This window comes from Semicossyphus pulcher, unplaced genomic scaffold (assembly GCF_022749685.1).
Source record: "Semicossyphus pulcher isolate SPU_LCO1_2020_fin unplaced genomic scaffold, fSemPul1.0.p SCAF_11, whole genome shotgun sequence".
NCBI lineage: Eukaryota > Metazoa > Chordata > Actinopteri > Labriformes > Labridae > Semicossyphus > Semicossyphus pulcher.
The window spans coordinates 4,447,920-4,474,123 of NW_027211615.1; the positions used below are offsets into that span (position 1 = coordinate 4,447,920).

A 26,204-nucleotide genomic window follows, 5' to 3' on the forward strand; every position below is an offset into this window, starting at 1 on the left:
TGGTAAATAAATAAATATTCTATTTAATGTACCAAAAACAATAATAAAACTAAACATAGGCTTTAAATGACTGCTTCAATTTGACTTAAATTGATATTTCCTTAATATACTTCCTTATTTAGTCACATTTTTATAAATTCTCCTATTTATTTACAATCTTAAATAATACCCCATTTCATTTATCAACTGTAAATGTATTATTATTCTATTTAATTTTTATTTAGCATGTATTTTAATGTATTAATTAATGTTTGATTAATGCATTCTAAATAAATAGAAAATACATTTAAAAAACAAAATAATAAACAAAAAATTTATAAACCGGAAAAATATAGAAAACAGTGGGTTTCTACAAATGAAAATAATTGATTAAGTAAATTAAAATTGAAGTATAAATTCATGTAACAGTAATTCCAGCATTAATTTCTCCTTGTTTTGCACATACAAAGGCATATATGTTTTTATGAAGTTGAATAATCATTGATTTTTTATTTTATTTTAACACCTTCCAATCAAGACAAGGAGATGAATAACATATCAATTACTATTTATCAATTCAAATGTCTTATTTTAAAAGTTTTCAATTTAGTAACTTGAATTTTGGTCAATATCTCAAAGTTATAATTTTATTATTATAAAATTATTATTTTATTATAAATTGATAAATAATAAATAAATTATCTGTCTAAAATGTGTTATTGTTGAAAAAAAGGAACCTGGAAGGAGGTAACATTACATTCTTCCAGCCACATGGTGTCACTGCCACTTCCTGTGTTCGCCAAATGAAGTTTGAACCTCCTCGCGTACCGTCCACAGCGGTCTTTGGTAACCTGTCAAACATGGGGGCACGAGTTGCGCGTATGTTTAGAAATTTCAACCTAGAGAACCGGGTTTACAGAGAAATATCAAAGGAGAAGCCGCAAGCTGCACCCCGACACGAGGTCAGCGTCCCGCCCTCCGCCGGCAGCTCCGGAGGTGAGTGTCTGACGCTCCGCTGAGCCGTTAACGTTAACTCTATTCCGGGAGGGGGTCATGCCGGGCTGAGTCCTTAGCTACAGACGTACGAATTAATCTTTGAAAGAAACTTCGAGAACAGTTCCTCTGTTAGTGACAGTGCTGTGTGTTTCAGCAGCGGAGACGGTGGAGTCAGCCAACAAGAAGAACGACCCTCTGCTGACCCTCCTCAAGTCCGTGTATGTGGAGTCCACAGACCCAGCAGCAGCAGAGGTCAGACTGGGACACTCACCGAGTACATCAGTATGAATTGATCTGACAAAGGATGGTGCTTCATTTGATTTCAGTTAGATTAAATGTAGTATACATCTGTTTGATTATCAGGCTAAAGTGTCATTATGGACGTTTTCAGTCATTTCTAGTCTCTTTGCTCACCCTCACCCTCCTCCTCCTCCTGAGACAGCAGCTCAGCAGAGTCTGAGTCACTCCTGTTGTTGTGCATCCAGCTGTCTGTTTCAAATAAACTCAATTCACCTGATCAGAAAGGCTACAATACATATATTAGCAAGAGCATGAGGGTGCCCCAGTAAACTTGCTGAACATGTAAAAAATGCTAAACATGTGCATGTTACTTAAAAACAAAAAAGTAATTGATAGAAAGCACTTCATGTCTGTGACTGCATGCGGGAACAGAAACTGATATGAAGTATGCAATGTTACAGAGCATTACAATTACTTTGAAGTACTGTCTAGTGGGCCTGCATGATAAGAGAAAACATACAAGTATGGTGAGTATTAAATCAGGAGATGACAACATGATCCAGTAATGAAAAGCACACACATGTGACATATTATGGCCTTATGAAGTTGATGATAACAAGAGTACTGTATAACAGTTGCCTATTTACACATCCAGCAGACAGGGAGCAACATTAGCATTCATTCAGAACATCTGTTTTGCTCTCCTGCAGCTCCTCTCCTGTTAAGTGGTGTTATGGTTGTGTGCAGTGGTGCTACTAGGCAGGTATATGCAAAAAATATATAGGCTTCCTAATTTCATAGCAACAAGGATGACAAAGAGGCGGGATTCAACCAGAAAAGTAAATAAAGTACTCTGTCTGTCTGTATGTATGTATGTTTGTATGTGCTTATGTATGCATGGGTGTATGGATGGATGTGTGCATGTATGTATCTAACACAGATACAGATTACCAAAGCACCTACTACATACGTTGTCCACAGGGGGCGCCACAATCCACACAAAATGAAAGTTCCTATTAGTTGCTCAGATTTCATATTTTATGTTGGATATTGATGCTATTCAGTTCATTATTTAATGGGAGAAAAGACATTTACTTTTTTTTTTTACTGAAGTTACTATGTCACTCTAGCAATACAGCAATTCAAGTGCAAAATATACATCTCTATAGTATAAACTACACTGTAAAAATGTTTAATTCTTTGACTATTTTGTCCTTGAAATTCAGCCTGAATCCTCCCCTCTGCTGGGATCAGGATAATCCTGATTTTTTTGGATCAAAGTTGTCCCAATCCTACTCTACTCCTAGTTTTGAACAACACAAACTGACGTTTTTATCCAGATAAAAAAACAACACTGATCAAATCCAACTTGAGAACCTTTTTATTCCTTTTGAACAACCTAAGATTTGATCCAAGCTGTAATCCACTTATATTGCTTTTGAATAACTGGGCCCCAGCTTTGTCACTATGAGCATCTACATATTGTTAATATGCGTATATTGTTTCAAAGTCTTATTTAAAGCTTGACATGCTGATGATGTCGCCAGAAGAAAGAACAACAAATTTAAGGAAATCCCTCCTTCTCTTCCCACAGGCATCAAAGGAGGAGATGGCAGGTAAAGAATCTGAGCGGCGACCACTGAAGTTCAGTTTACCCGGGCACCCATACGGCCTGGTGGAGCTCACAGACGTCCCGAAAGGCAAACTGACCATCACCGAGGCTCTGAAAGCGCTGAGCAGCCACCAGCGGCAGCCCCAGACGATGACGCCAGAAAAGATCGCTCAGGATTATTCTCTGGACTTGAAAGACGCAAAATCTCTTCTGGAGTTCTTTGTCCCATTCAAGGTTGAGATTATACCGCCCAAGACTGAAAACGCCCAACAGATAAAGGCGTCTTAGGACTGGATTGTTGGTGAATGATAGACAATAGATAAAATATTACAGGATTTATTTATGTATGAGCAGGTTGGAACATAAAAGGCAGAGATTGTTGAGCCCTGGGGTTTGGCCTTTTATGAGGGGTTGTGTAATTTAAAGATGTAATCATGGGATGGATTGATATTCTCAAATCAGAAAAATTAAAAATACAATAAATAAGAACAAGTATTTAATCGTATATTTCATCAGCTTTTTGGGGATCTTGAAATGGGGCCAAAAACAGTTTGAGAAATGCTGATTTAAAGGAATATTCTATGATTTTTTTGCCATACACTTTATTATCTTTCCATCCAAGAGTGAGAAAAGAAGATGTCTGTGTTCAAAATGGAGCTGGAGCCAGGAAGTGGCTAGCCCAGCTTAGCACAAAAGTGGAAGGAAAAAAATAGTTCCAGCAAGTTAAACTAATAATCTCAGTTTAGTTTTATTTGGTGGAACCATATGGCAATAAAAGACAATTGAGGGTTGGTTCAGGTTGATCTCTTATCTCCAATATAACCTGCTCCAGAGCAGCATAAGTTACCATGGTGATCTACCCCTAAGAAGTGAACCACCTTCATAGTACTGAAAACTTGGAGCTAAACCTGAAGTTACCTCAATAACCGCAAATCCTGCTTCGTAGTATACCCCTTGGAAAAGCAGCCGCTTAGCTTCATCCAACACTCTCTGGCAGACCAACCACAGCCGGGTAGGGATGCACAACATTAGATTTTTTGCCGATATCTGATATGCCGTTATTTTCCAACCCTTTTTGCCCATTTCAATACTTGCATATTAGGCACATGTTTTTTTCCACCTAATTGCAGAGAACGTCAAGTCTCCCCTATAGTGGAGGTGATATCATGCCTTCTCTTATTGTATTGGCCCACTGGCAGATGCAGAAACAACATAATACAGTGTTTTTTAAAATGTACACATTCACTGGGCAAGATAAAAAAAGTACTCAAACATAGGTTCTGTACAAAATGCCATTTTTATTTATTTTATGTGTAACATTTTCTTTCAAATAAAAGCGGAATATTCGGTAAGCTTTTTTACTGAATCCTCAAGCATCTGGGCAGAATTAAAGCGTTGTTTTATCAATGTAAAATATTGGCAGAAAAGTGACATATCAGAGAGACAGCATGTCTGAATACAAAGATACCACCCACAACGGTATTCTTGCTTTATTGTTCAGAGAACTATATATTAATATACTGTATGTGTACATCTGTCCTGCAAAAACAGTATTTTATATAGAACAGAGCCATTTATTTCCAACAATATGATGTGAAAGATTCATAGTTAGAAGCTGTAAACATTTGTCAGTAAGTCTTTTTGCCTGTGATAGAGGTTTGTCTGTCTTATCCACTCCATTTTTATATTTGAGAATTTGAGTGTACAGGATGGAAGAAGGGCCATGTGTGAAAAATTGACTTGAAGAGTTTTAAATCAAATTAATTTTTTACTGTCCTTCCTTTTGCCAGCATTTAAGTGAAGTTTTTTTTTTTTAAAGCAGAACCCAGTTAAATTCTTTGCATTTGGCCCTTATCCTCTTCTGTATGTATGTGAATGTTTGTCTGATTGCCTATTAGAGCACCTAGTGCAAACCATAGCATGTTGCAGAGAGAAGAAATATTTAATCTCCAACGACAACATTGCATCCATTACAACCTGGTTTGCAGCTTAAGCAATCTACATCTAGAAAACTTAGGCGGCAGGTTTAAAAAGAGCTTTTTATTATTAACACCTGTTTTTTCTCTTTCTGTGGCATGTCAAAATGCCTTTTAGGGAAAGGTCTATTGCATAGTTTCACCCAGAGAGATCATAGACAAGTGTAAAATGTTCTGCTCAGCACATCTTCAAATTAACTTTTTAAACTATCAAATATCAACTAGGCTGTAATTCATGCGTGTAATTTATGTTACATGAGTGTAAATGTGATGTTTTTAGACCTTTTCGGAACACAGCTCTTGGTTTCTGCATGATTTAAAGAGCAAAAACCACTGTTAATCTGACTTACACTATGCCCCCCAGTTAGTTACACAGGTAAACACTCAAAGAAGGACCTTATGATTACTCGGCTCAATCTCTGATCGTATAGTTTTTACTTTGTTAGAAATATGATTTTTCAGATGTTTGGGAGCATTTTTCATGTCAGTGGATTTCTGTTATTTAATGCCATTACTGTGGAAAGTTGGGAAATGTGTTTATTCATACGACTGAGAGCTTGTATGATAATATATGAATTTGCTGCACAAACGCACATTTTTTCAAAATAAAGGATTATTTTGTCTCCTATGTGACATTTCATGTTGCATCTTTAATGTACTGCGGCTGTATGGTTTGTATTAATCAAGATTCTGTTTCCCATTTCAAGTATATCTAATCAACCAAGAGTATATTTGTTAATATTTCTACTCAGCTACAACTACTGTTGCCATCAGATTAAAATCATGTGCAAAGCCCGACCAAGCAGTTAATGCACAGTAAGAAATATTGTTAAAACACTAAGCTTACTTGTGCAATAACAGGCACCATTTGTCATCCTTACCACCCACCACATGCACCCGCACATGACCAAAAAAAGTACTTCCTCTAACCAAACCACGCCCTCTTTTCCCAGATTTTGGCATTTCTATTGGGTATTGGCGTACTCTACGAAAACTCCTCTTCTGCCCATGCAACTGGCCTCTGTGGGTGTCAGTTATCACTGAATACAAAGATTCGTCAAAGTCACAGGAGGAGCACGAATGCTGCCCGTGGATGTGTCATTTAGCCTTCAAAATAAAAGAGCCAAAAAACCTTTAAGAAAACTGAATTGATATAACATTGTGCTCAGTCTTATCTCTTTCCTTAATTTCTTTAAATAATGATTAAACTTATTGTATTGAACCATTGTAGTTTGACCCTTTTTTTATTATTCGTCCCTGGGTTAAACACTACCTGCAAAAATATTTTATTTGTACAGAAGTCTGATTTATTACATCAGTAAACATTTCAATAATGAGTTTATGGTCTTAATAGCTAGTTTCAGTTCTTTTTCAAAACACCATGATGTTAATATTCTAAATTAGGGTTAGGGTTAGAGAAAAACATATGATAAAGCAGGGTATCTTTGGGGCACCTCTACTTGTATTTATTTATTGTATTTTATTTTTTATTTATTGTATTTTATTTAAAAGGGACCATGTACAGTTTGAAACATAAATGTCACCATTTGATGCACCGTACCAGATTATAGTTTTAAGCTAATTCGCATCTGCAGTCCCTTGGCAGGTCAACACAAAAAGAAAAACAGGACAATAACAAACGGTACAGAGTATACAACAAAGTTACACGAGAAAGAACACACCACACGAGAAAGAACACACCAAAAATGCAAAGCTACACACAGAGTTGCACATCCTAAATGCATGCTTGTCAAATAAAATCAAGCCATAAAGACTATAAGATGGGAAGCAAGGTCAATGAGTACAGAGCTGAGCAGCTTTTAACAGACTTGGTTTTTAAGATGCTGATAGAGCTGCGTGTGATTGACATGTTGCAAGCACACAGTTTATTTTTTTAGGAGGTATGTACATTTAGTTTAAAGCCTGTTTTTTTTCCATCCCAAAATTAATATCCCAATTATTATCTCAGTTGTTGTAAATTATCAATGCACCTTGCTAAGCAAGCTAGTGCTACTGTAAGCTGCTAACGTTTGCTAACCTCTCCTTTCCCTCCAGCTCCACCCTCTAGAACAGATATAGTTACTTCTGTTCCAAAAATAAGAAAACAACAAACCTGGCTATAGTGAAAAATGCTTCATATGAGTCATCAGCAAAGTAGTCCACAAATTAATGAGTGACATCACAGGGGCTACTTTTAGTTCTGCTACACAATCTATGAAGACGTCTAACTTATATTAGTATTTGTACCAGGTGCCACCAGAACTTTAGGAATTGGGAATACATTTTCTCCTTGTGTTTCTGAAAGAGCAACCTTGCACATAAATGCTGTTCTTCAAAATTGGTATGCTTCTACCGCCTTCTTGACGGCTTTTATATTGAAACTCCAGACAGGAAGTGGTATTTGTTTACTCTCGCTTTCTTGCCGCTGGTGCTCCAGCAGTGAGTGTAGTTTGTATCAGTGTGGTGATAATGTGTGCTACAGTACATACAGTACATAGCCTGATACGTTTGGTGCTGGAGGATGGGCCGTTTATATCTCACATCTGCGTGAAGGAAAGGAAGGAAGAAAAACTCGGCCCAATTATTTACTCACTTCTTTAAAAACATGGATAATCAGTGCAGTCGGTCTCGTGCTCATCTGGAAACAAAGCGACACTGAGCGAATGCGGATTTTACTTTGATCTCCGGCTACAGTTGTGTAGGTAGGAGCATCACCGGCTGCCGCACAGTTGGTTAAAATAACACAGTTAAACAGTCTGAATTTTGTTAAACATCCAGTGGGCTGCTTGTTCGGTAGAAGAACTGTTTTATGTTTTCACTACAACGAGGAGGAGGAAACATTTTGGGCGGCGAGATGCACCATTTGGTGGACTGAGCTCCAGCACTTCATCCGCTGCTCTTCAACATGGGAGAATGAAGCAGGTAAACCGTTCACCGTTAAACCGTTCACCGGAAACCTAACGGTTAACACAGTTCAAATGTCATCTATCACATTTGTTTGTTGTATGCTGAAATTAAGTCGTAAATGTGGCCTCTCTTTTTCAAACACCCACTGCTCTCGTCGTCAATAGAGATGTTAACTCTCCACGGACTCTCCATGAATCACAGTTTGTCGTCTCAACCATTTTAGAGCCATAACAACGGAGCAGAGGAGGCTGTAACGTTCAATGACTGAATCGTTTCAAAATAAGCTGTAACACTGTCATTGTAAACGGTGAGCACTGGGCTGAAGGGTTGGCCTGAATTGCTCTTATTGGAGGTCGATGAAGTGAAAAGCTGGTCTAAATTAGGTTTAATTCTATTTGACATTGATTTTAAAACATTTGGGTCAATTTTCAGGACACTAATCAGCTCATCTCACGGATACAGTCTCAGGTGTTGAAATGCTAAGATGTGATCATCATGTGTAACATATGGCCACTTGTTAGCTTGTTAAAACATTATTTTGTAAGAAAACTGCAGTGATTTATATGTTAAATGTATAACGATACATACCAAACTTCATATGAAAAGTGAATAAAACATAAGCCTGGTGCAAACGCAAATTACAACAATACCTAAATGGAGAATACAATGATTTAAACTAATTCATCCTAAACCCTTACAGTAAATGTGAACAGCCAACTAATTGGTGAATTTAAAATGCCATTGAAATCTTCTTTGTAAACAATCTTATTTTATGTAGTTTGAATTTACTGATCTAAATTTGAAACTGGTTTTAAAAACATGATTTCAAGTAGGCTTCTTTATATCACCTTAATACAACATGAGTGTTCAGAAAAAATCTTAGTATCAAGTTATTGACATTAATTTGGTCATTATCTAAATTTAAGATTTAAACATCTTTTAAAGGCACAATTTAAGATTAAAAATTCAAATGTTTTACTGCTAGACATTCAGTGGTATTTAAAATGAATGAAACAATTAGTTTGATTTGGGCTTTCTCTTAAAAAAACCTTTGAATTAATCTTAATTTACACTTAAGTTTTTGAACAAATTCATACACACCCCACATGTTCTATCTTAAACTAGGTTATAGAGTTCACACTGTGTTATCCGAGGTGCCTCTGCTGCCCTTACAAGTAGGTATAAATCTAACCTGGGAGCCTTTACCTACAACTTTTTCAAACGCTTACATTTAAAGTAGTTTGCCATCTGTCAATAATTTAGTGAACTGATAAGGCAACTGGGCATGTAGTGGGTCAGCCACCTAAACTGTATAAACAACACATATGTCAGGTACTTATAATAACAAGTTTCCCAGTAGTTTGTGAGACAGCTTGGCTATGCTAACGCACCAAAACTATTTGCTTAGGTTTATAGAAATATCTTGGTTTTGGTGAAAATATGGTACATATTGGGAACTATCAAAGAAGTAAAGTAAATCACATAACGTGTGTTTCATAATAACTATAATAATAGCTGTCAGATAAAATACTTTTGAACTTGCTCTATACTCACACTCGGGTGTCCTGGATGCAAGCTGACATTTTGGCCATACTACCTCGCCTGCCTTTGTAGTTCCTTTTGTGTTAAAGGCTCAAAAGATCCTCTTGAAATACAAAAGTTTGAAATTTGTGCAGACTGACATAAAGGAAGGAGGGCATTTGTGCCTGTGCAAAGGGTTTTATATATTAGAATTTTTTTGACTATTTTACAAACTGCATTTTATTTATTTTTGAATTTTAAAATCAAAGCAATGACCTCTGCTCATATTACAGAATTGGTTTATTTCCTTTCAGGTTCATTCCTGGGGCTCAAAATTAGGTAAAACATATATTTAGTCCAGCCTTTCTCTGCATCCATTTGCCTACAGCCTCAGACTGAACTCAACCCATGCCTGTAAATGTGTTGTAAATTTAATCTAAGGCGTACTATTATCAGTGTTTAATAATGTCACCTGAAATGAATAAGATACACTCCTGACAGTTTCCTATTAATATAAACCCTTAAATCTTCCATCATTGACTTATACCAGGCAGGTTCAGTCCTCTTTTTGTCTCCTCACTATATTTAGAAGCGATTCAAGGTAACAAGATGTGGCTGAATAAGCCTGTTCTCTCTGCAACTCTCTGTCGCATAATTGCGTTGCCACATTGCCACAGTATTTGAACAGTTCCCAACGCCAAGTACCCGATCATCCATTACACCTGCAGGTTTACTTGATTGCTTGGAGACTGAAGTGGCTATTTTAACATTTTAGGTCACTCTGCCCCTAAAGGAAGGAGAGGAGACGTTGCATTACCTTCCTGCAGAGGTAGACTACTGCACAGCATGTTCAGTACTGTGATACACAAAGCGGTGTCCTTAAAAATGTGGATTTCAACTAAATGGAGAAGGAAGAAAGCCAAGATTAAAGCAGCTTCTTATTTATTCTCATTCAGCAGGTGTTATTGTGATGACGCAACGGGTAATTGCAGCAGACAATCCGCCTGTCATCACCATATGAATAAAGCAAAGTCTCCTGCTTTCAACCCATTTATCTCCTTACTACAGCTTTTTCTCTCTCCACTGTCTTGGTGACTTGTGATAACACCATCTGTTGAATGGCTTCACATTCAGGTATACAAGCAGCAACCTGTGTTTTAACATGGCTACATAAAAGGCTGGCATGTATTGTTCTCTTAATAATTGCCTATAATTGTGTTTGCTTGGTATTTACACCCACGCAGGACAAAAAAATAATGACAAAGCTTAATTTATGTGAAAATTAATCATTGAGAGTACTTACAAACGGACTCTTTGCCACAGCACATGTATTATTTGGCATTTGCTGCCGAGCCACTGTAAACGACACCATGCAGTCTGAAAGAACAGCGTCCAATGTTTATACAAGCGATAAGGGCTTTTATTGCCGTGTGTGTCTCAGGTTGAACTCTGGCTGTTTGTTACTGGCAGCAGTTAAGAAAAGCACTTTAACGTGATGCAGTGTCATCTCTCAGCCAAACAGAACCGACTTTTCATTTCTCTTTGGACATAATTATTGTTTAATATTCTACCTTTTTTATATTGTACCACAATATTTTGGGCAGTTTGAGCACTGTCATGGTGTAGCTGCCTTCCTCATGGGAGAGTAGCTGGCAGAGGCAGATGGTTAAATACCTGTTGGTATTTAGCTAATATTGTGCCATGTGGCTCAACATGGGAAACAGTGGGCCTCATGCAGCAACAGTCTCTTAAATTTCTCTGAAATTTTCTCAATGAGAAAAAATAGTCAATAGTGATTGAACCTAAGGCAAATCCAGTAGTACCATGGCAATGGGAGCCAACCGTGGACATCTGGTTAAATTGGGACATCTGCCCTGCAATTCTCTTGTATCACCATTAGGGGCCGCCAAGTAGAACGAAACTGAGAACTGCATTATAGGAACATTAAACATGCAGCAATGGCTATAGGATTGTGATGCTGTGAATGCCGTGTCAGCCGAGGGCCCCACGGTTACTGAAATAAAAAAGTGGTTTGATGTGAAGATGGAATCTGAAACGCTCAGCAGCCATTCATCCGTCTCATATTAGATCTGTGCAATCTCTGACAGTGCGCTCTCTGCATAAGGCCTGGATGGCTAAAGCATGGAACAGCAGTATGTAAGCCATTTAGGAGCAAAAACACAGAAGCATCCAATGGTTTTTATCCTCTCAATTGGTATCAGTTGACCAATAGTATCTCTTCAGCCCAAAAATTAAATAATCCAATCATTATAACTCCCCTAAAAACATATCATTATCTAATTTGATTATATGATGCATTTTTTATGTTTCTCAGTTTTAAAACGTATATTTCTGTCTACTGGACAATCGTAAAATGTTCTCTTACCTAAGAGAAGAGCAAAAATAAGACAACATTGGTGAATCCCGGAAACCAATGAGTAAGAACAAAATCAGAGAATGTGTTCGTATATCGCTTCTTGCATGAGGCCCATTGTTACCCATCAAAGGCAAGGGCTGTGTGTTCCAGCTCCTCAAACACACAGAACACACAGAACACACAGCTAGCAGACCTATGGGAAATATTAGTTGTATTTGACATTATTATTTGTATTATTCCAACAGATGGCTATAACACGCTGCCTGCTACAAACCAATGGAGGAAACTAACGAGCCGAGCCATTGTTAATCTTTCCTGCTTCAGCATCACGACCGTAGTCCGAAAGCACAGGGGAGACTTATTATTGTTTAGCTCCAGGGCCGAAGCTGTAGCTAGCCTCGGGGCTAACTCCTGTCACTTTACTGCGCCAGCAGCTGACGTTGGTGTGCGATATGATTCAAACAAATTCCATATCATGTTGAATTTGTTCGAACTTGATTATTGGCGAAAGTGACAGCCCTACTAGGTGTCTGGCAAGGAAGTTAATCTATGTACCACTGTGATTGGGATTTAGAGTAAATATAAGTTTAAGTTTATGCTATATTTTGAATATATTCACCACTTCAACTAGCTGTCAGACAGACCTCTTCTTTGAAACTATGTTTTCAAAACCAGATAACGTCTGTATTCCTACTCATTCTGTGCACTGTATCGCTGCGCTATTGTGAGCTCAAACTGAAATCAAACTTTATTTTATACTGATTTCAAAGATGGCACATGCTTGTGTTTTCCTGATAATAGACGGCTGTGACTAGCTTCAAGTTTTGCAGTCTAAAGAGGATTATGTGAAATAAGTGCCAAAACAGCCAGACAGACACTTGCTGAAGAGCTCGACTGTACCCAAACAAGAGCAAAGATAGTGCTTAATAAGCAAATGCAACAATCCTCAAACAACCAGAGAAGTTTTCTCCTCTCTCCGTCTCCAACTTTGAAGTTATTCTTTCATATGTGCAAACCCTTCCACAGCAGTACATAGCTTAGCTCCCATGTTGGTTCTCTGGTTCTCTGCCATCTACTGGAGGTATTAAACCCACTACTGATAAGAACCTCGTACAACTTCACTTCAGAAAATCCATTCTATCCCTTAAAATATAGAGCTGCTGTCCACCTGCACATAGATAACATTTGTATTGATCTTTACATCTCACTCTCAGACAGAGAGACAAATACATGTTTCCCAAAATGTTGAACTATTCCTTTACCTGTGTTGACTTTTAACGTGTGAAGCATTAAAATTAATTTCAACTTCTTTAGGTCATTAAACTCATTGTGCCCACACATCATTTTCTGATGAGTCGCAGAGAAGTCTGCACAGCGAAGAGAAAGCTTCCACGCTTCATTTTACCTTTAATCATAACAGTGTAATTGAATCCGTCATGCTATGATACATGTGTAGAAGCAAGTTGAACAAATTGTGATGAGCTTCCGTTGGAGGGCTGGAAGCAGTTTGCATGTAAATCACCTGGAGATGGCTGCAATTCAAATTCAAACCCTTTGAAAGTATTTTTAGCATGTAAACTGCTTTTTGGGGGTTCAGTATGAGAATGTGTCATTTGTTAGACTCTGCAGGCTTCAGGGAGATCACCGTGCTGTGAATTAATTGGGGAGATGCAGGTTGAGTGGATCACAGGCTCGCTGCGTCTCAGAGGGGACTTTTGACTGAAATGATGCTGTTTTAATCTGCTTTCATAATGCTCTGTTTGTTTGACACTCACTACATCTCTGTGTACCTCTTAGGGTCTCCCAGCCATGATGACGCCGCCATGTTGTGTTGAGCGGGGACTTTCTGCATCAATGATATCATGCTTAGCGTGAGCTCACCTGCAAGCATGCCTGCTCACCCTGGGGAAGAATGGTTCTCTCCTCTCCTGCTCCCCTTCCAGAGGCAGGGGACACCAACGACGGTCTCTGCTGCCTCGTTACGGGGCTGCTGAACCTTTCCGAGAGGCCGTCGATGGAGAACATCTCCATGGCAAACGTTTCCCTGGGCTCCCGGTCACCCCCGGAGCCGGTCACGACAACAGCGGAGGCCCCAGAGAGCCTGCAGGGCGTCGGCCTACCTTTGCAGGTGTTTTTCTGCTTCATCATGGTCGCCATTCTGCTTTTGGCTCTGCTGGGAAACGTGGTGGTGTGCCTGATGGTGTACCAGAGGTCTGCCATGCGCTCGGCCATTAACATCCTGTTGGCGAGCCTGGCGTTCGCAGACATGATGCTGGCCATCCTGAACATGCCCTTCGCTCTGGTGACCGTCGTGACCACCAAGTGGATTTTTGGAGACGTTTTCTGTCGAGTTTCGGCCATGCTGTTTTGGTTCTTTGTGATGGAGGGCGTGGCCATACTGCTTATAATAAGCATAGATCGTTTTCTTATTATTGTCCAGAAACAAGATAAGCTGAGCCCACAGAGAGCGAAGGTGCTCATCGTGGTCACATGGGGACTCTCTTTCGTTTTCTCTTTCCCCCTGGCTGTCGGTTCCCCTCCCCTTCAGATCCCCCCGAGGGCCCCTCAGTGTGTGTTTGGCTACAGCATTGAGCCTGGGTACCACGCCTACGTATTGATACTAATGCTAGTCTTCTTCTTCATACCTTTCATGGTCATGCTGTACACATTCATGGGGATCCTGAACACCATCCGCCACAACGCCATCCGCATCCACAGCCACCCGGACAGCATCTGTCTGAGCCAGGCCAGCAAACTGGGCCTACTGAGCCTCCAGAGGCCCTTCCAAATGAACATAGACATGAGCTTCAAGACGCGTGCCTTCACCACCATCCTCATCCTCTTCTCTGTGTTTACAGTGTGCTGGGCACCCTTCACCGCCTACAGTCTGGTAACGACCTTCAGCGACGGCTTCTACCACAAAGACAGCTTTTTTCAAATCAGCACATGGGTCCTGTGGTTGTGCTACCTCAAGTCGGCCCTCAACCCGCTCATTTACTACTGGCGGATCAAAAAGTTCCGCGACGCCTGCCTTGATCTGATGCCCAAGTACTTCAAGTTTCTTCCTCAGCTGCCAGGCAACACCAAGAGGCGCATACAGCCAAGCGCCGTGTATGTGTGTGGAGAGCATCGCTCCGTGGTTTAAAGGAAAAATCCACCCTCAGAACACTTCAACACTGTTAAAAACATCTGAACACAATGTTCCTCGCAGTTCTGCGCCTGTTTCTTCGTTTAGTGGTTTACTTTTTCTTAGCAGAAATAAAACAGCGCTGCATTATAAAAAGCCAGGGGCTGTGTTGATGGAGGTGTGCTGCTACAGGTACCAGTGAGAAAATAAAGTACAATCCAGTGAGTCAGAGACATCTTAGTTTGAACACATACTAAACACCTGTGTACCATGGCTGGGTAATGCCTGTTCAAGTTTTTAAGTTATAGAGCCCAAATAGCACCTTTTTGACAATTTACTTGAGGAGTATGAACACACTTTTTTACAAAACCCTTGTTTAACTTGTGTCAATTTTTTAATGTCTAATTAAAAACGGCTATACAGGAAGTTTGCATTAACAGATTCTGTGGTTGTGTATGGTGGGGAGAATGTTAGCCCCTCTCTCTGTTCAAGCTTTGGGATGTGGTTGAAAGCTAGAAAGGAGAAAGCTAGTTAGAGAACTTTGGGGATATTTATGTACCCTTCATTCTCATGGTGCTGTGTGGTCAAACAGTAGGTGAACATTGCAGATCTGATCCGACCTTCAACATCATGTTTCATAGACACAATGTAGTCAGCACTAAAGGTGCTGAGGTTGGACACACAGCCCAATCTTGGCTCAACCAAAACACATCACACAAGCAATCATTTTCTGCTCCATCTCGCTGGTTTTGAGGGGAACAATGGAACTACGTCGTTCCCATCAGAGTTTGGTTCAAAAGTTGAGCTGAGTGTTTGAATGCTCTCGATAGGATATCAAAGTGCAAAAGGCAACTGGACTCACTGAGTGGAAGATGGTTTTTTTCAGCATTTTGTGACCATTTTGAAAGATATAATATTCTTACAGCTGGCTGAGGTCCATTTAAAATTGCTCCTCATACAGGTCCTGTATGTGTCTGCTCAGTTCACCAGATTATTATATTTATATATATATATATTATGGGGCCTATATTTATATATTTGGGACCCCCGTGAAAACGAGATGGTACATCTCAAGGGGTTTATCCGTATGAAAACATTTGTGAACATGATTCTGATTCTGATGTTTTTGAGACTCTAAACTCTTCTAAGCCAGCAGTGGTCCAGTTGTCTTAAGGTGTGTACAGACCAAAAGAGAAGCCAGTTATTTACAGGGTGAGATGACGTTAACACAAAGAAGAGAAAAGATTCCTAATTTGTTAACTAGTGAGAAATGACTCCAGTACTGCGCTGTGGCAGACTCTGAGTGTTTCTCCTCACTTCCTGAGTTTGAATCAGAAAGACTCTAAGCTCCATTACAAACAACAAGCATTTTAAAAGTTGTTTGCTCAGCTCCATAAAAGCATGACCAAGGACAAACTCACGAATAACACAAAACACGCTCCTCTTTAGGCCTGAACTCGTTCGAGTCTTTGAAGGGTCTTTCATTCAGGTCATCGTCTTTAACAAGTACCTACAGCTGTGCTGGCTTTTTTTGTCTCCAAGAGATGCATCTGTTTTTGATTCAGGACTTGTAGATAAACAGCGTTAGAAGAAATCATCCTTCTTAGACAAGGCTGACCATCTTCTCCAACAGCAGCCTCAGTTGTAGGGCTGGATGTTGTCTAAAGTTGTGGATACTAGTGCTGATACAAGACTATCGTTATCCCTTAAGTTCTCAAATGTTAAGTGTTGGTCCAACACAAGCAACAATATCATATTTAATATTTCTGTCAAATTCCTGTCAGAAATGTGCAAAATTCAACACCATTACTCAACTACCAGTTTTCGATCCATGACAGTTTTTAATACTCTGTTTTAAAGACACAATGCTTTCAGTGTCAAAGGTACAGTATTTGATTTCTACACCCAGCTCTACTCAGTAGACCAGAATGCAGTGCAGCAACAATACAACTTCTTTCACTGTAGCTTTGGCTCTGTCTCCACCTCCCCATCACACAGCACACACTCCTTCTCTGAGGATGTTGCAGGGTCATTCTGGGTAATAAATAATTTCTGTAAGTGAAGTAGTCGACTGAAGGAAACTGTAAAACTAAGTAAAACACTTTATAACTCCTGGAATGTACTGAATGGCACATACTGTGTTAGCATATAAGCAGGTTAACTTTTCCTTTGACATGTACTGAAGAGGACGGGCACTGCTGGGTTTGACTTGACGTCTTTTCTTGCCACTGGAATCTCGCGTCGTGGGGGAAGGACGGTGTGTTTTAGTTGTGTAGATTTTTGTTTTACGAGGCATGTAAATTAACAGCTTCAGTGGAATTTGAACGTGGTCATAAAGAGGCCACGTCACATTTGAACGTGTGTATTTCTATTTAATGTTTTGGATGTGCCTATTGATTAGTCCATTTGCCGGTCAGAATGCTGCTATATCTGGTGAAAATGTGCAATTTCAGTGTACTGTACTGTTGAATGTAATAAAGAAATAGACATTTCTTACCTTGGTAAACTGTCTTCAGTGTTTTTTTACTTTTCTTATCACGTTCTGCCTAGCTGCTGTTTTGCTTGTCTTTGTCTCTGAATGCAGACTTTCATTGAGTGTGCATATTCTTCAACTACTTGTGTCCTTGCAGACATAAGAAAAACAAACATTTGTCTTTTTTAAAATTTTGGTTGCACTGATTTGACACCAAAAGGATAATGAACATTAAAGATAGATCAGTCAAGAGGAGGGAGCAGAAATCACGACTGATCTAGCTAAGTATTAAATTCTATGGCAACAGTATCTGGAATGTACAGAAGCCCTGTGTGGACATGCATCCATACTTTTTTTTTACATTTTATTTACCATGTACCATGTTTTTTCGTGGTTACGAGTTAATTTCTGGTTGTTTTGTCGAGATCTCGACTTGTTGATCTTAAGATAACAGCGCTGCACCACTGTTAATGTCAGATGATCATAACTCGTATCCACAGAGCTGCAAAAGCACAAAACAAACATTGAAACAGGCTTGACTTATCTCATCAGTTTTCTAGATCGCCACAAAAATGATCCCGTTATCACGAGAAAACAAGCTTTGTTATCTCGAGATACCTCGAGATCTCACGAAAACAACCGGCAAGTACTCGTTATCACTGGAAATGTAAATAAAGCGTATGGATGCATGTCCGCTTAGGGCTTCCGTAATAACGCCTTGGATTAGTATTTTAGTGTTCACAGCAGAAAGTTGTTCCCTTATGGCAAACCTGAAACCTGAGAGCCCAATTTACCCTCTAATCATGTGATATATAAAAGTACATTTTCTGTAATCCACATGATGTTAAAGAGACATTTTGCACCTTCTGTTAAAGCTTACTGGAGTGAAGTGTTAGTGTCTGTTTAGGTGAATAATGGAGCTGAAAAAGCACCAAGGTCAGAAGGAGTTCTTCATCTTTCAGCTAGTTTTACACATTAAAGGCACATTTTTATTATTTTTGCATGGATGTTTGGCCTTGGTGCATCATCCATACAAAGCATGTTTGTATCTGATATTCTGGGTACCTTTACATGTGGGTAATACGCTTGGATACTGAAGCATGTAAACACTGCATCCTGTTTATGATCCATGTTTGTGGAACAGCTTCACATGAGGCTATTAGATTCACGTTGGCTTAAATGTATGATTAGCTTGTGTTCCCAAGTAATCATCGGTGATTAGGGGCATGTGTATGCTTGCTTTGATTTATGTTTGGGTTATAACAGCATATGCTCAGTGCATGTAAACACATTGTTTCATATGTAAGGTGTCACGTTTGGGAGCCCAGTGTTTTTCATGTGATGCCGACCGTGCAAGCTCTGCGTTAATTATCCTTCTCCCAATGCGTCACCTGTGTCTTTCTACTCAGGGACTCCACTTCCTGTCATCGTGTCTGCTGAGTGCTCTGCGAGGGCGACACGCCCGCTGTGCGTTCATGCATCACCCCTCCATACGATGATTTTACCTACGCCTGCTTTGATTTTGACCACGTCTTATATATATATGCCTCACAGTGGAGTCATCAGCGTGTTGTGCAATGCTGCTTGTAATAGAAATGCCAGAGAGCTGTGAGAGCCTGACGACCAGCCTGGAGTCTGTTTACAGTCTCACAGCTCTGTTTGTTGTAGAGGAGGCTGCAGCTCAGATTTCTGCTTGCACCACAGATGTTGAGTTAGAAAAGTAAATGTCAATTTTATATTTTCAAGGCTGGATTAGCAGACCACCAGGGCCCAAACAAAAGCCCCAGGTACACTATGTGGCATTTTATTTTGTGGATAATGTGGTTAATGGTGCATATTCAGAAATGATTTTGTGATAAATCGATGAACCTTGGGCCATTAAACCTTGGACCAAAAAAAAGGGGGGGGGGAAATGGGAGGTTTGATTTTTGACTCCAGGTAGGGAAACAGGAAACAGGTAAATCAGGCGCTGAAAATTCAAAGATTTCCATTTTTCATCCATCACATGCACATTAAATGTGTGCAGTGAAGAGCAGGATGGCATACTCTGCTGACAATTACAGTACGAGTAAAAAATCCATCCATCCATCAATCCATTTTGTGCTGACTCTCATCCCAACCACTGCTGACTGCTGGAGGTTCCAGTTTGATGAAGCCAACAGAACCACATCATCTGCAAAAAGCAGGGCTGCAATTCTCAAGTCCCAAAACTGGATACTCTCCTCCACCTGCCTTCAGACCCTGTCCATCAAGAACACAAACAGGTTTGGTGACAAGGGACAACCCTGGCGGCCAACACACCGGGAACGTGTCTGACTTTGTGCCGAGTCTGCGGACACAGCTCTCACTTTCGTTATACAGGGACCAGATGATGACATGATTGTATGCCTTCTCCAAGTTCACAAAACACATATATGGATGAGCAAACTCCCATGACTCCTCCAGCAATCCTGCAAGGGTAAAGAGTTGGTCCACTGTTCCTCGGCCAGGTCAGAATATGCACTGTTCCTCCTGTATCCATGGTTCGACGATCGGCCGGAGCCTCGTTTCCAGCACCCTGGAAAGTGTGATGCCCTGATAGTTGGAGCACACCTTTTTAAAAATGGGAACCACCAAGCCCTGCTTTCCCCTCCTGAGTCGTCTAACGCTTTGCCAGAACTTCCCTGAGTAAAAAATAAACAAGAAAATCACCATGAATATCATAATAAATAGAATGAAATCATGTCAGGTGAATTGTATTTTACATAAAGATTAGTTGACAGCCTTTTTAACAATCAATCATTTCAGTGATTTTTTCAAGCTAAAATGTTTCTAGCATTGATCTAGTCTAATTGATTAATAGAATAACTGTTAGTTGCAGCCCAGTCACACACACACAAATCAGTTTAAAAAAATAAATGTACACTGTAAATGTATGCAGTCATGTTTCAGGTGCAGACAGTTTAACGGGGAAGCTCACTGTCCTTTTTTGATTTTGGTTTCTGTGATGAAGCTGAGATTCCTGCCTCCACCTCAGTATGATGGAGGTGAATGGTTGCCATGTGAAGTGTCTCTGCAGTGTAACTGTTCAGTTCAACACATACTCTCTGGTTGACCTTGAACAATCACACAAAAAGTCACTGGAGTACCAACCGCCCCCACAGCTCTTTGTAGAAATTAAAAAGCACTCTGGTTTTTATATTTAGAAGAGTCTTTTAACAGTTACACCAAGGATGATTTCCCTTTAAACTTTTCAGCTGGTTTCACTTTCGCAACAGCTTGAAGCCAAAGGAGGAATTTTTCAGTATTTCAGGAAAAAGTTCACATGAAAAGTAAATATATTAAATGTTTTCTTTTTTTTAAACGCCTTTAATCATTTCAGATGTAGCTTGTGACCGTTTGGAGAGGCTGGGTCCGTATAGGTTGTGTACCTCTGGACTATCCCACTATAAATTTGTTAGACCATCTCCAGCTTGACTTTCTCCATCATTAACCTGCTGTACTTTTGGGGTTATTGGAACCATGTGAAACTGGGCAAACAGCAATGCCCTTTGAATGAATTCTTTGACCATTTTAATATGATATGAAGAACAGGGTAGTTTCATACTTACGTGTTTTCTTTGCCATACTAGGGGCCTATTAATGAGTTGTACCTCTGTGTTCCAGGTTTACAAATCTTAAATGTAGGGAATCTGACCAATCGTACATTTTACCAAAGTACACATGATAGATGAGCTACTGCAAATGGATTGTGAAAATCAGGAGGGACAGTAAAGGCTAAAATTCCTAGCTAATGTCAGCTAGCTGATGTTTATGTTAGCTAAGATGTGGTTGGATGCTAACGTTAGTTGTTGTGAGCACAATTAATACATAATTTGTTCAACTCACTTTAACCAGCTGCTGATATTTCACGGTGTTACGGCCGCCGTCGCTCACCTCCCCCTGTGTGACTAATTATGTTGGAGAGAACAGATTGGTGTCGGCCCAGAGCGACGGCCAATCAGAGGAGAGTAGCAGACGACCTCCCCTTTAAGAATATTGCCAGCTCGGGGCGCTGTTTAGCTCAGTCGGTAGAGCAGGCGCCCCATGTACAGAGGCTACAGTCCTCGTCTCACTGATTGCGGGTTTGACTCCCGGTTTGCCGATCATTTGGTGCATGTCATCCCCCACTCTCTACTCCCAACATTTCCTGTCTATCTTCAGCTGTCCTATAAATAAAGCCAAAGGCCAAAAAAATAATCTTTAAAAAAAAAAAAAAAGAATACGGCCAGCTCATAATTCAAAGCTCAGCATTCTGACTGAGTCGGCTCTCCGCTGTGCCTGTGCCTCTCGTACCTCTGTGATGTTGTTGAAACTCTGTATGTTCTAAGCAGAAGTAGTTGTTGACTATTGTAATTTTGAGGCACTTGTTTATTGTACCTGGACTGGGCCAGGGATTAAATTAGTTTAGTTTACATATTACACAAACTCACGTTAGGATTTCATTTGTTAGACACACTAGGTGCAGGGCTGCCGTTTCGCTTGTTGTTCAGTTTGAATAGTTAGATTAGTTAGTTAGGTTTGGTTTGTGCTTGTCATTTTCAGTTGTACCTTTTGTCTCACTTTCACTTTCACACTAAACAATCACTTCTTTGTCATTAAATAACCTTGTTTTACCAAGAACAACTGGTTTTATGTTGCTTCCCCTCATGAGCTGGGTCGTAACACACAGTATGGCAACTAGAAATGCATGCCTTTCCTGTCATATCATGTAACACTGTCAAACAGTAATGTTAGCATAGAAGCGGTAAAAGTACCTTGATCAGATCTCTGCCATTTGGACCAGCTGACCATTTTGCATAGACGGATGGACGACACGTCACCACCACCACTCATCGTACTTATTTGAAGCCAAAATACCCCCGAGGCGGGCGCTGCCATCTTGTGCTGGTGACGTTATGTGGAGCCAGAGACTGTGCAGTAGAGATCAGCGGGTGGGGCCGTGGTAACAATGTCCCGCCCCTTCCACTAACCAAAACACACATTTACCTTACAGAAAAAACAGCAGAGATCCCTCATGTCGGAGTATTTAACGGCACCTCTCGCCGTTCCTCCTCTACTCTGCTATCCCGATTTGTCAACAGAGCTGTCACTCATGAGGTCACACCCCCTTTTAATAGCATCAAATAACTTATTAAAAGTAAACTTGTCAGAAAAATGAACACTTGGACATAAATCAGCATGATAAGAACTAGCTATAATGACAGAAACCATGTTTGAGAAAAATGTATTTGACGTGTATTTTGATTTTATAGTTTGACTCATGTCCCACCTGTTAACATGGAGGAGGCGGGCTTTATGACCTATACTGCAGCCAGTCAGCAGGGGGCGATAGAGAGGGTTTGGCTTCACTTTTAGGGAGCTGTCATGTCGTCCATCTTTTTATACAGTCTATGCCGTTTTGTTGCATTTGACCAGACCTGCTGACATACCTAACGCTGTTAAACCAAGCTAAGCTAACCTATTTGATAATCTGAGCTGCAGGCTTTAGCCCAATAAGAGGGGCCAGCTAACATAGGTATCTTTTCCCTGCAATGTTTTAAAACCATTTTGTTGTGTTACCAATCCTCGATGTGAATCGTTTTTTTTAGAAAATCAATATATATTCAAACATGATTTAACTTGATTCCAGTAGCTTCTATCACAGTGTTAATACTTAGTCATGGATTCTACTGGAATGTTTGGGAGACAATAAATACCGACACCCAAGTTTGGTTCACACTCAACTTCCAGTAAGACACCGGAAAGTAGACACGGTGTGAGAAAACAAAGAGGGCAGAGGAGAGAAGACACTGAGGTCCAGCAGGAGACAAAGCTGGACAACATGGAGAACATTCCCAGGGAGGTACAATCTTACAATCTGGAGGTGAAGGAAAGGTAAGAGCTGAAGGACAGCGAGGCCTGGCTCACACAAAGTAGATCTGAGAGTAAGAGGCCACTTGCAAATCCAAGAGGAGGGAGGGCAGAACGAGCAAAATAGCCTGAAAGCCAGGGCGGATAAGGATCTATCCTTGCACCATTTCCAATATTCACAGAGGGATGTTAAGGGTCTGAAATCACAGCTGAGGAAGATCAGGACCGTGCTGCAGAAAGCTTAGATTAATCTTGAGCAACAGAAACCAACCAGACGAGTATCAAGTCAAATTGGAACAGACAACGGCAGAGGAGGATTAGGCTGTTCAAAATGAGATGGAGGAAATGAAGTTAGAGTACTGTGTGAAAAAGGAGTTGCATACTTTGACTGAAAACAATTTTTGTCTCACATGCTGTTTTAAAGTTGACCCACTGTGTTCCAGGTTGCAAGTCGAATAAATGTACACAACAGCTAACACGAGCATCAACCAATTCTTAGCTAACATAACCGTCAACTAGCTAACATAGCCTAAGGCGAAGAATGTGCGCTTTTCCTATTGAATCTTGTAACTCTAAGGCCAGAGACATACCTGCTTTTAACTACGCGGTTGCATGTGCATGATAGCTGCCATGCGTTCCCTGTGACTGTTTGGAGCGTTAGCGGTGCATGTCCTCAAAAACTAACACTACGCGGTCGCAAGATGCAGTATGCACATGAACAGTAGGGGCAGTGTAGAGGCAGAGGGGATGTGACAGGGTCAACGCAACAGCAGGGACAGCAATGATAGAAAGGTCTGAAGACAAGCTGATAGATTAAGTCCGTAATGATCCACATCTGTACGATGTGTCATTGCCACAACACAGAGACAAACATGGCTGTCAAACAGCTGGAGACAGATAAATTCATTTTAGAAGTCGATATGGAAACCTGCAAAACTAAATGGAAACAAGACCAGGACCGTTACGTCCATGCACGGAGGAACATGTTGGAGAGACGGAGTGGGGACGGTGCCGACGGTATGTTCTATCCACCGGTCATCACCAGTCACCTGAGCTGGCTACCAAATTTAGTCACCGAGCCACTTCAGAGAATTCAGAATGAACATCGAGTGTCACCATGTCTGTTGATAACATCCCGCACACACGGTAGTTGCATACAGCCTGAGCTCTCTTGTGCGCCATCTAGAGGCATCCTCCAGTAACAGACGTAGTGCATAAGTATGTATGTGATCATACGGTGTGTCCGAAACCGCATACTATCATACTAATCATACTAACCGTGACGTAAAATTGAGTATGTCATGCGTTCCCATCTCATAGTATGCAATTTTGTTTGAGTATGAGACGGGAGCTCACTGGTTGTACTCAACCGCCCCAAAATGCATTGCAGCTATTCAGCTTCTAATATGGCGGAGATGGACCGGAGACCAGACCGGACATACGTAAACGATTAAGTCACGTGATACGTAGAAGAAGGCTCTGAGTATGATGCCAACGGCATCCTAATAGTCAGGTTAGTAGGCAGTATGCAGTACATACTGTTTGAGTATGTAGTAGGCAGTACGTTAGTATGCGGTTTGGGACACAGCAATAGACTGTATAAAAAGATGGCTGAGATGACAGCTCCCTAAAAGTAAAGCCAAACCCTCTCTATCGCCCCCTGCTGGCTGGCTGCAGTATAGGTCATAAAGCCCGCCTCCTCCATGTTAACAGATGGGACATACCACGGAGTTAGGGTGCAGTAACAAAACAAAACTGCTGAACCTTGTATTGTATGTAGACGGTACAGAATGTTTGTATGACTATTTTACAGTTGGCTTTAAGACTTGGTTTACTTTTAATATTGAAGTTCTTATGAGTAATCGAAATTATTTTTCAAAACATGATCTATAGCAAAAGAAACAAAAAAACATGTTCCATAGTGTCACATATCTGCTGGCTGAGCTCCCTGCTCATGCTGCCTGTGCGATGAATATAATTGTAAGTCAACGTTAAATTTAAAAAGTCCTTTCACAGCTGGACGACTTTAATGTCAGCCCAAAAGACAGATCAAAGAGGAGTTAATCTGTGTGGACTGAGAGACATGAAAGCAGAGCAAATGAGGTTGCTGGCAGCTCGTAGCATCACATGAAAAACATCCGTCCATCCAGAAAAGGTCAGCAGGTTGTTATTTCGAGCCGATATCAGACTGCTGAGCCCTGCGCTGACCTCTGGGACACTTTGCTGCTGGGTCAGGCACAGATACTTCCAAAGAGACGAGCTGAGTTTGACGCACTTCAGACTTGTGATTACTAAGGATGTCGTTCTTAATCAGCTTCCTCCCTGGGATTCATTATGCAGCCAGCAGTGAGTAATGAGCGTGCCCAGAGCTTTGAAGCTCACTTTAATCATCACACTGAACACTATTACTAAGCAACAGGAACTTGCAGATGTCTCTGGAGGATGCACGGTGACGGTTGGAATGATGTTCACCTGAGATGAGATAAAGTCAAAGAGGCACTTGTGATTATTCAACTGTGTGCACCCCTGTGCCATTGTTATTATTTCATTTGACTATCGCTCAGGTTCACTGCATGTGATCGCTGCTCATTGATTGAAGCGCGAGCTAAAGCAGCCAAACATTTGGAGATGCAGCACAAAGACTTTGGGTGTTTTATGGTTTTAAAAAGTAAATGCTAGATATCACTGTTCGGTACAATTTTTACATTGACTGCTCTCCATTTATCTGTCACAAAGTGTACGTTGTTTGCTTTCTGCGTTTTCAGGAGGGGCGCTGTTGTGGTTCCCTGAGCCAATCACAGTGTACAGGTGAGTGTGTGAGCGGTGGCCTTTTTTCTGTTAGACAGGTAGGTGCCTCAAAGCGGATAGTACAAGCTAACCAGTGGTTAGCTTGTACTATCCGCTTTTTCCATGTTCATTGACACAAATGTCTTTTTTTCTGTCAGTCACCTCGAATTTCAAACGTATGTATTTCAATTAGATCTACAATTCATACCTGCACCATGAAAAACCTTAAGGGAAGAAGGTGACGGGATAAAGAGCGAGAAAGTCCACCTGGAGTCTCGGTTGGGGCAATGAACTTGCAACCAGGAGATCTGAGTTTGAGTCCTGTGTCAGAGCAAAAA

At 40.5% G+C, this 26,204-nt stretch overlaps 2 protein-coding genes across 3 annotated transcripts; both read left to right on the top strand.

Annotated features, from left to right (window-relative positions):
- Positions 1-836: 836 nt before the first annotated feature.
- ndufaf4 (NADH:ubiquinone oxidoreductase complex assembly factor 4) lies at positions 837-5,407 on the top strand. 2 transcript variants are annotated; one of them, XM_069657249.1, is made up of 3 exons: positions 837-975; positions 1,133-1,227; positions 2,810-5,407. In XM_069657249.1, the coding sequence occupies exons 1-3, from the start codon at positions 840-842 to the stop codon at positions 3,113-3,115; spliced, it is 537 nt and encodes a 178-aa protein (XP_069513350.1). In that variant the 5' UTR covers positions 837-839; the 3' UTR covers positions 3,116-5,407. The 2 variants fall into 2 exon arrangements, with proteins under 2 accessions (XP_069513350.1, XP_069513349.1); XM_069657248.1 differs by having other exon boundaries at positions 839-975; positions 1,130-1,227.
- An 8,113-nt stretch (positions 5,408-13,520) lies between these two features.
- On the top strand, positions 13,521-17,235 carry gpr63 (G protein-coupled receptor 63). Its single transcript, XM_069656817.1, has one exon. The coding sequence runs from the start codon at positions 13,521-13,523 to the stop codon at positions 14,751-14,753; it is 1,233 nt and encodes a 410-aa protein (XP_069512918.1). The 3' UTR covers positions 14,754-17,235.
- The last annotated feature ends 8,969 nt before the right edge of the window (positions 17,236-26,204 follow it).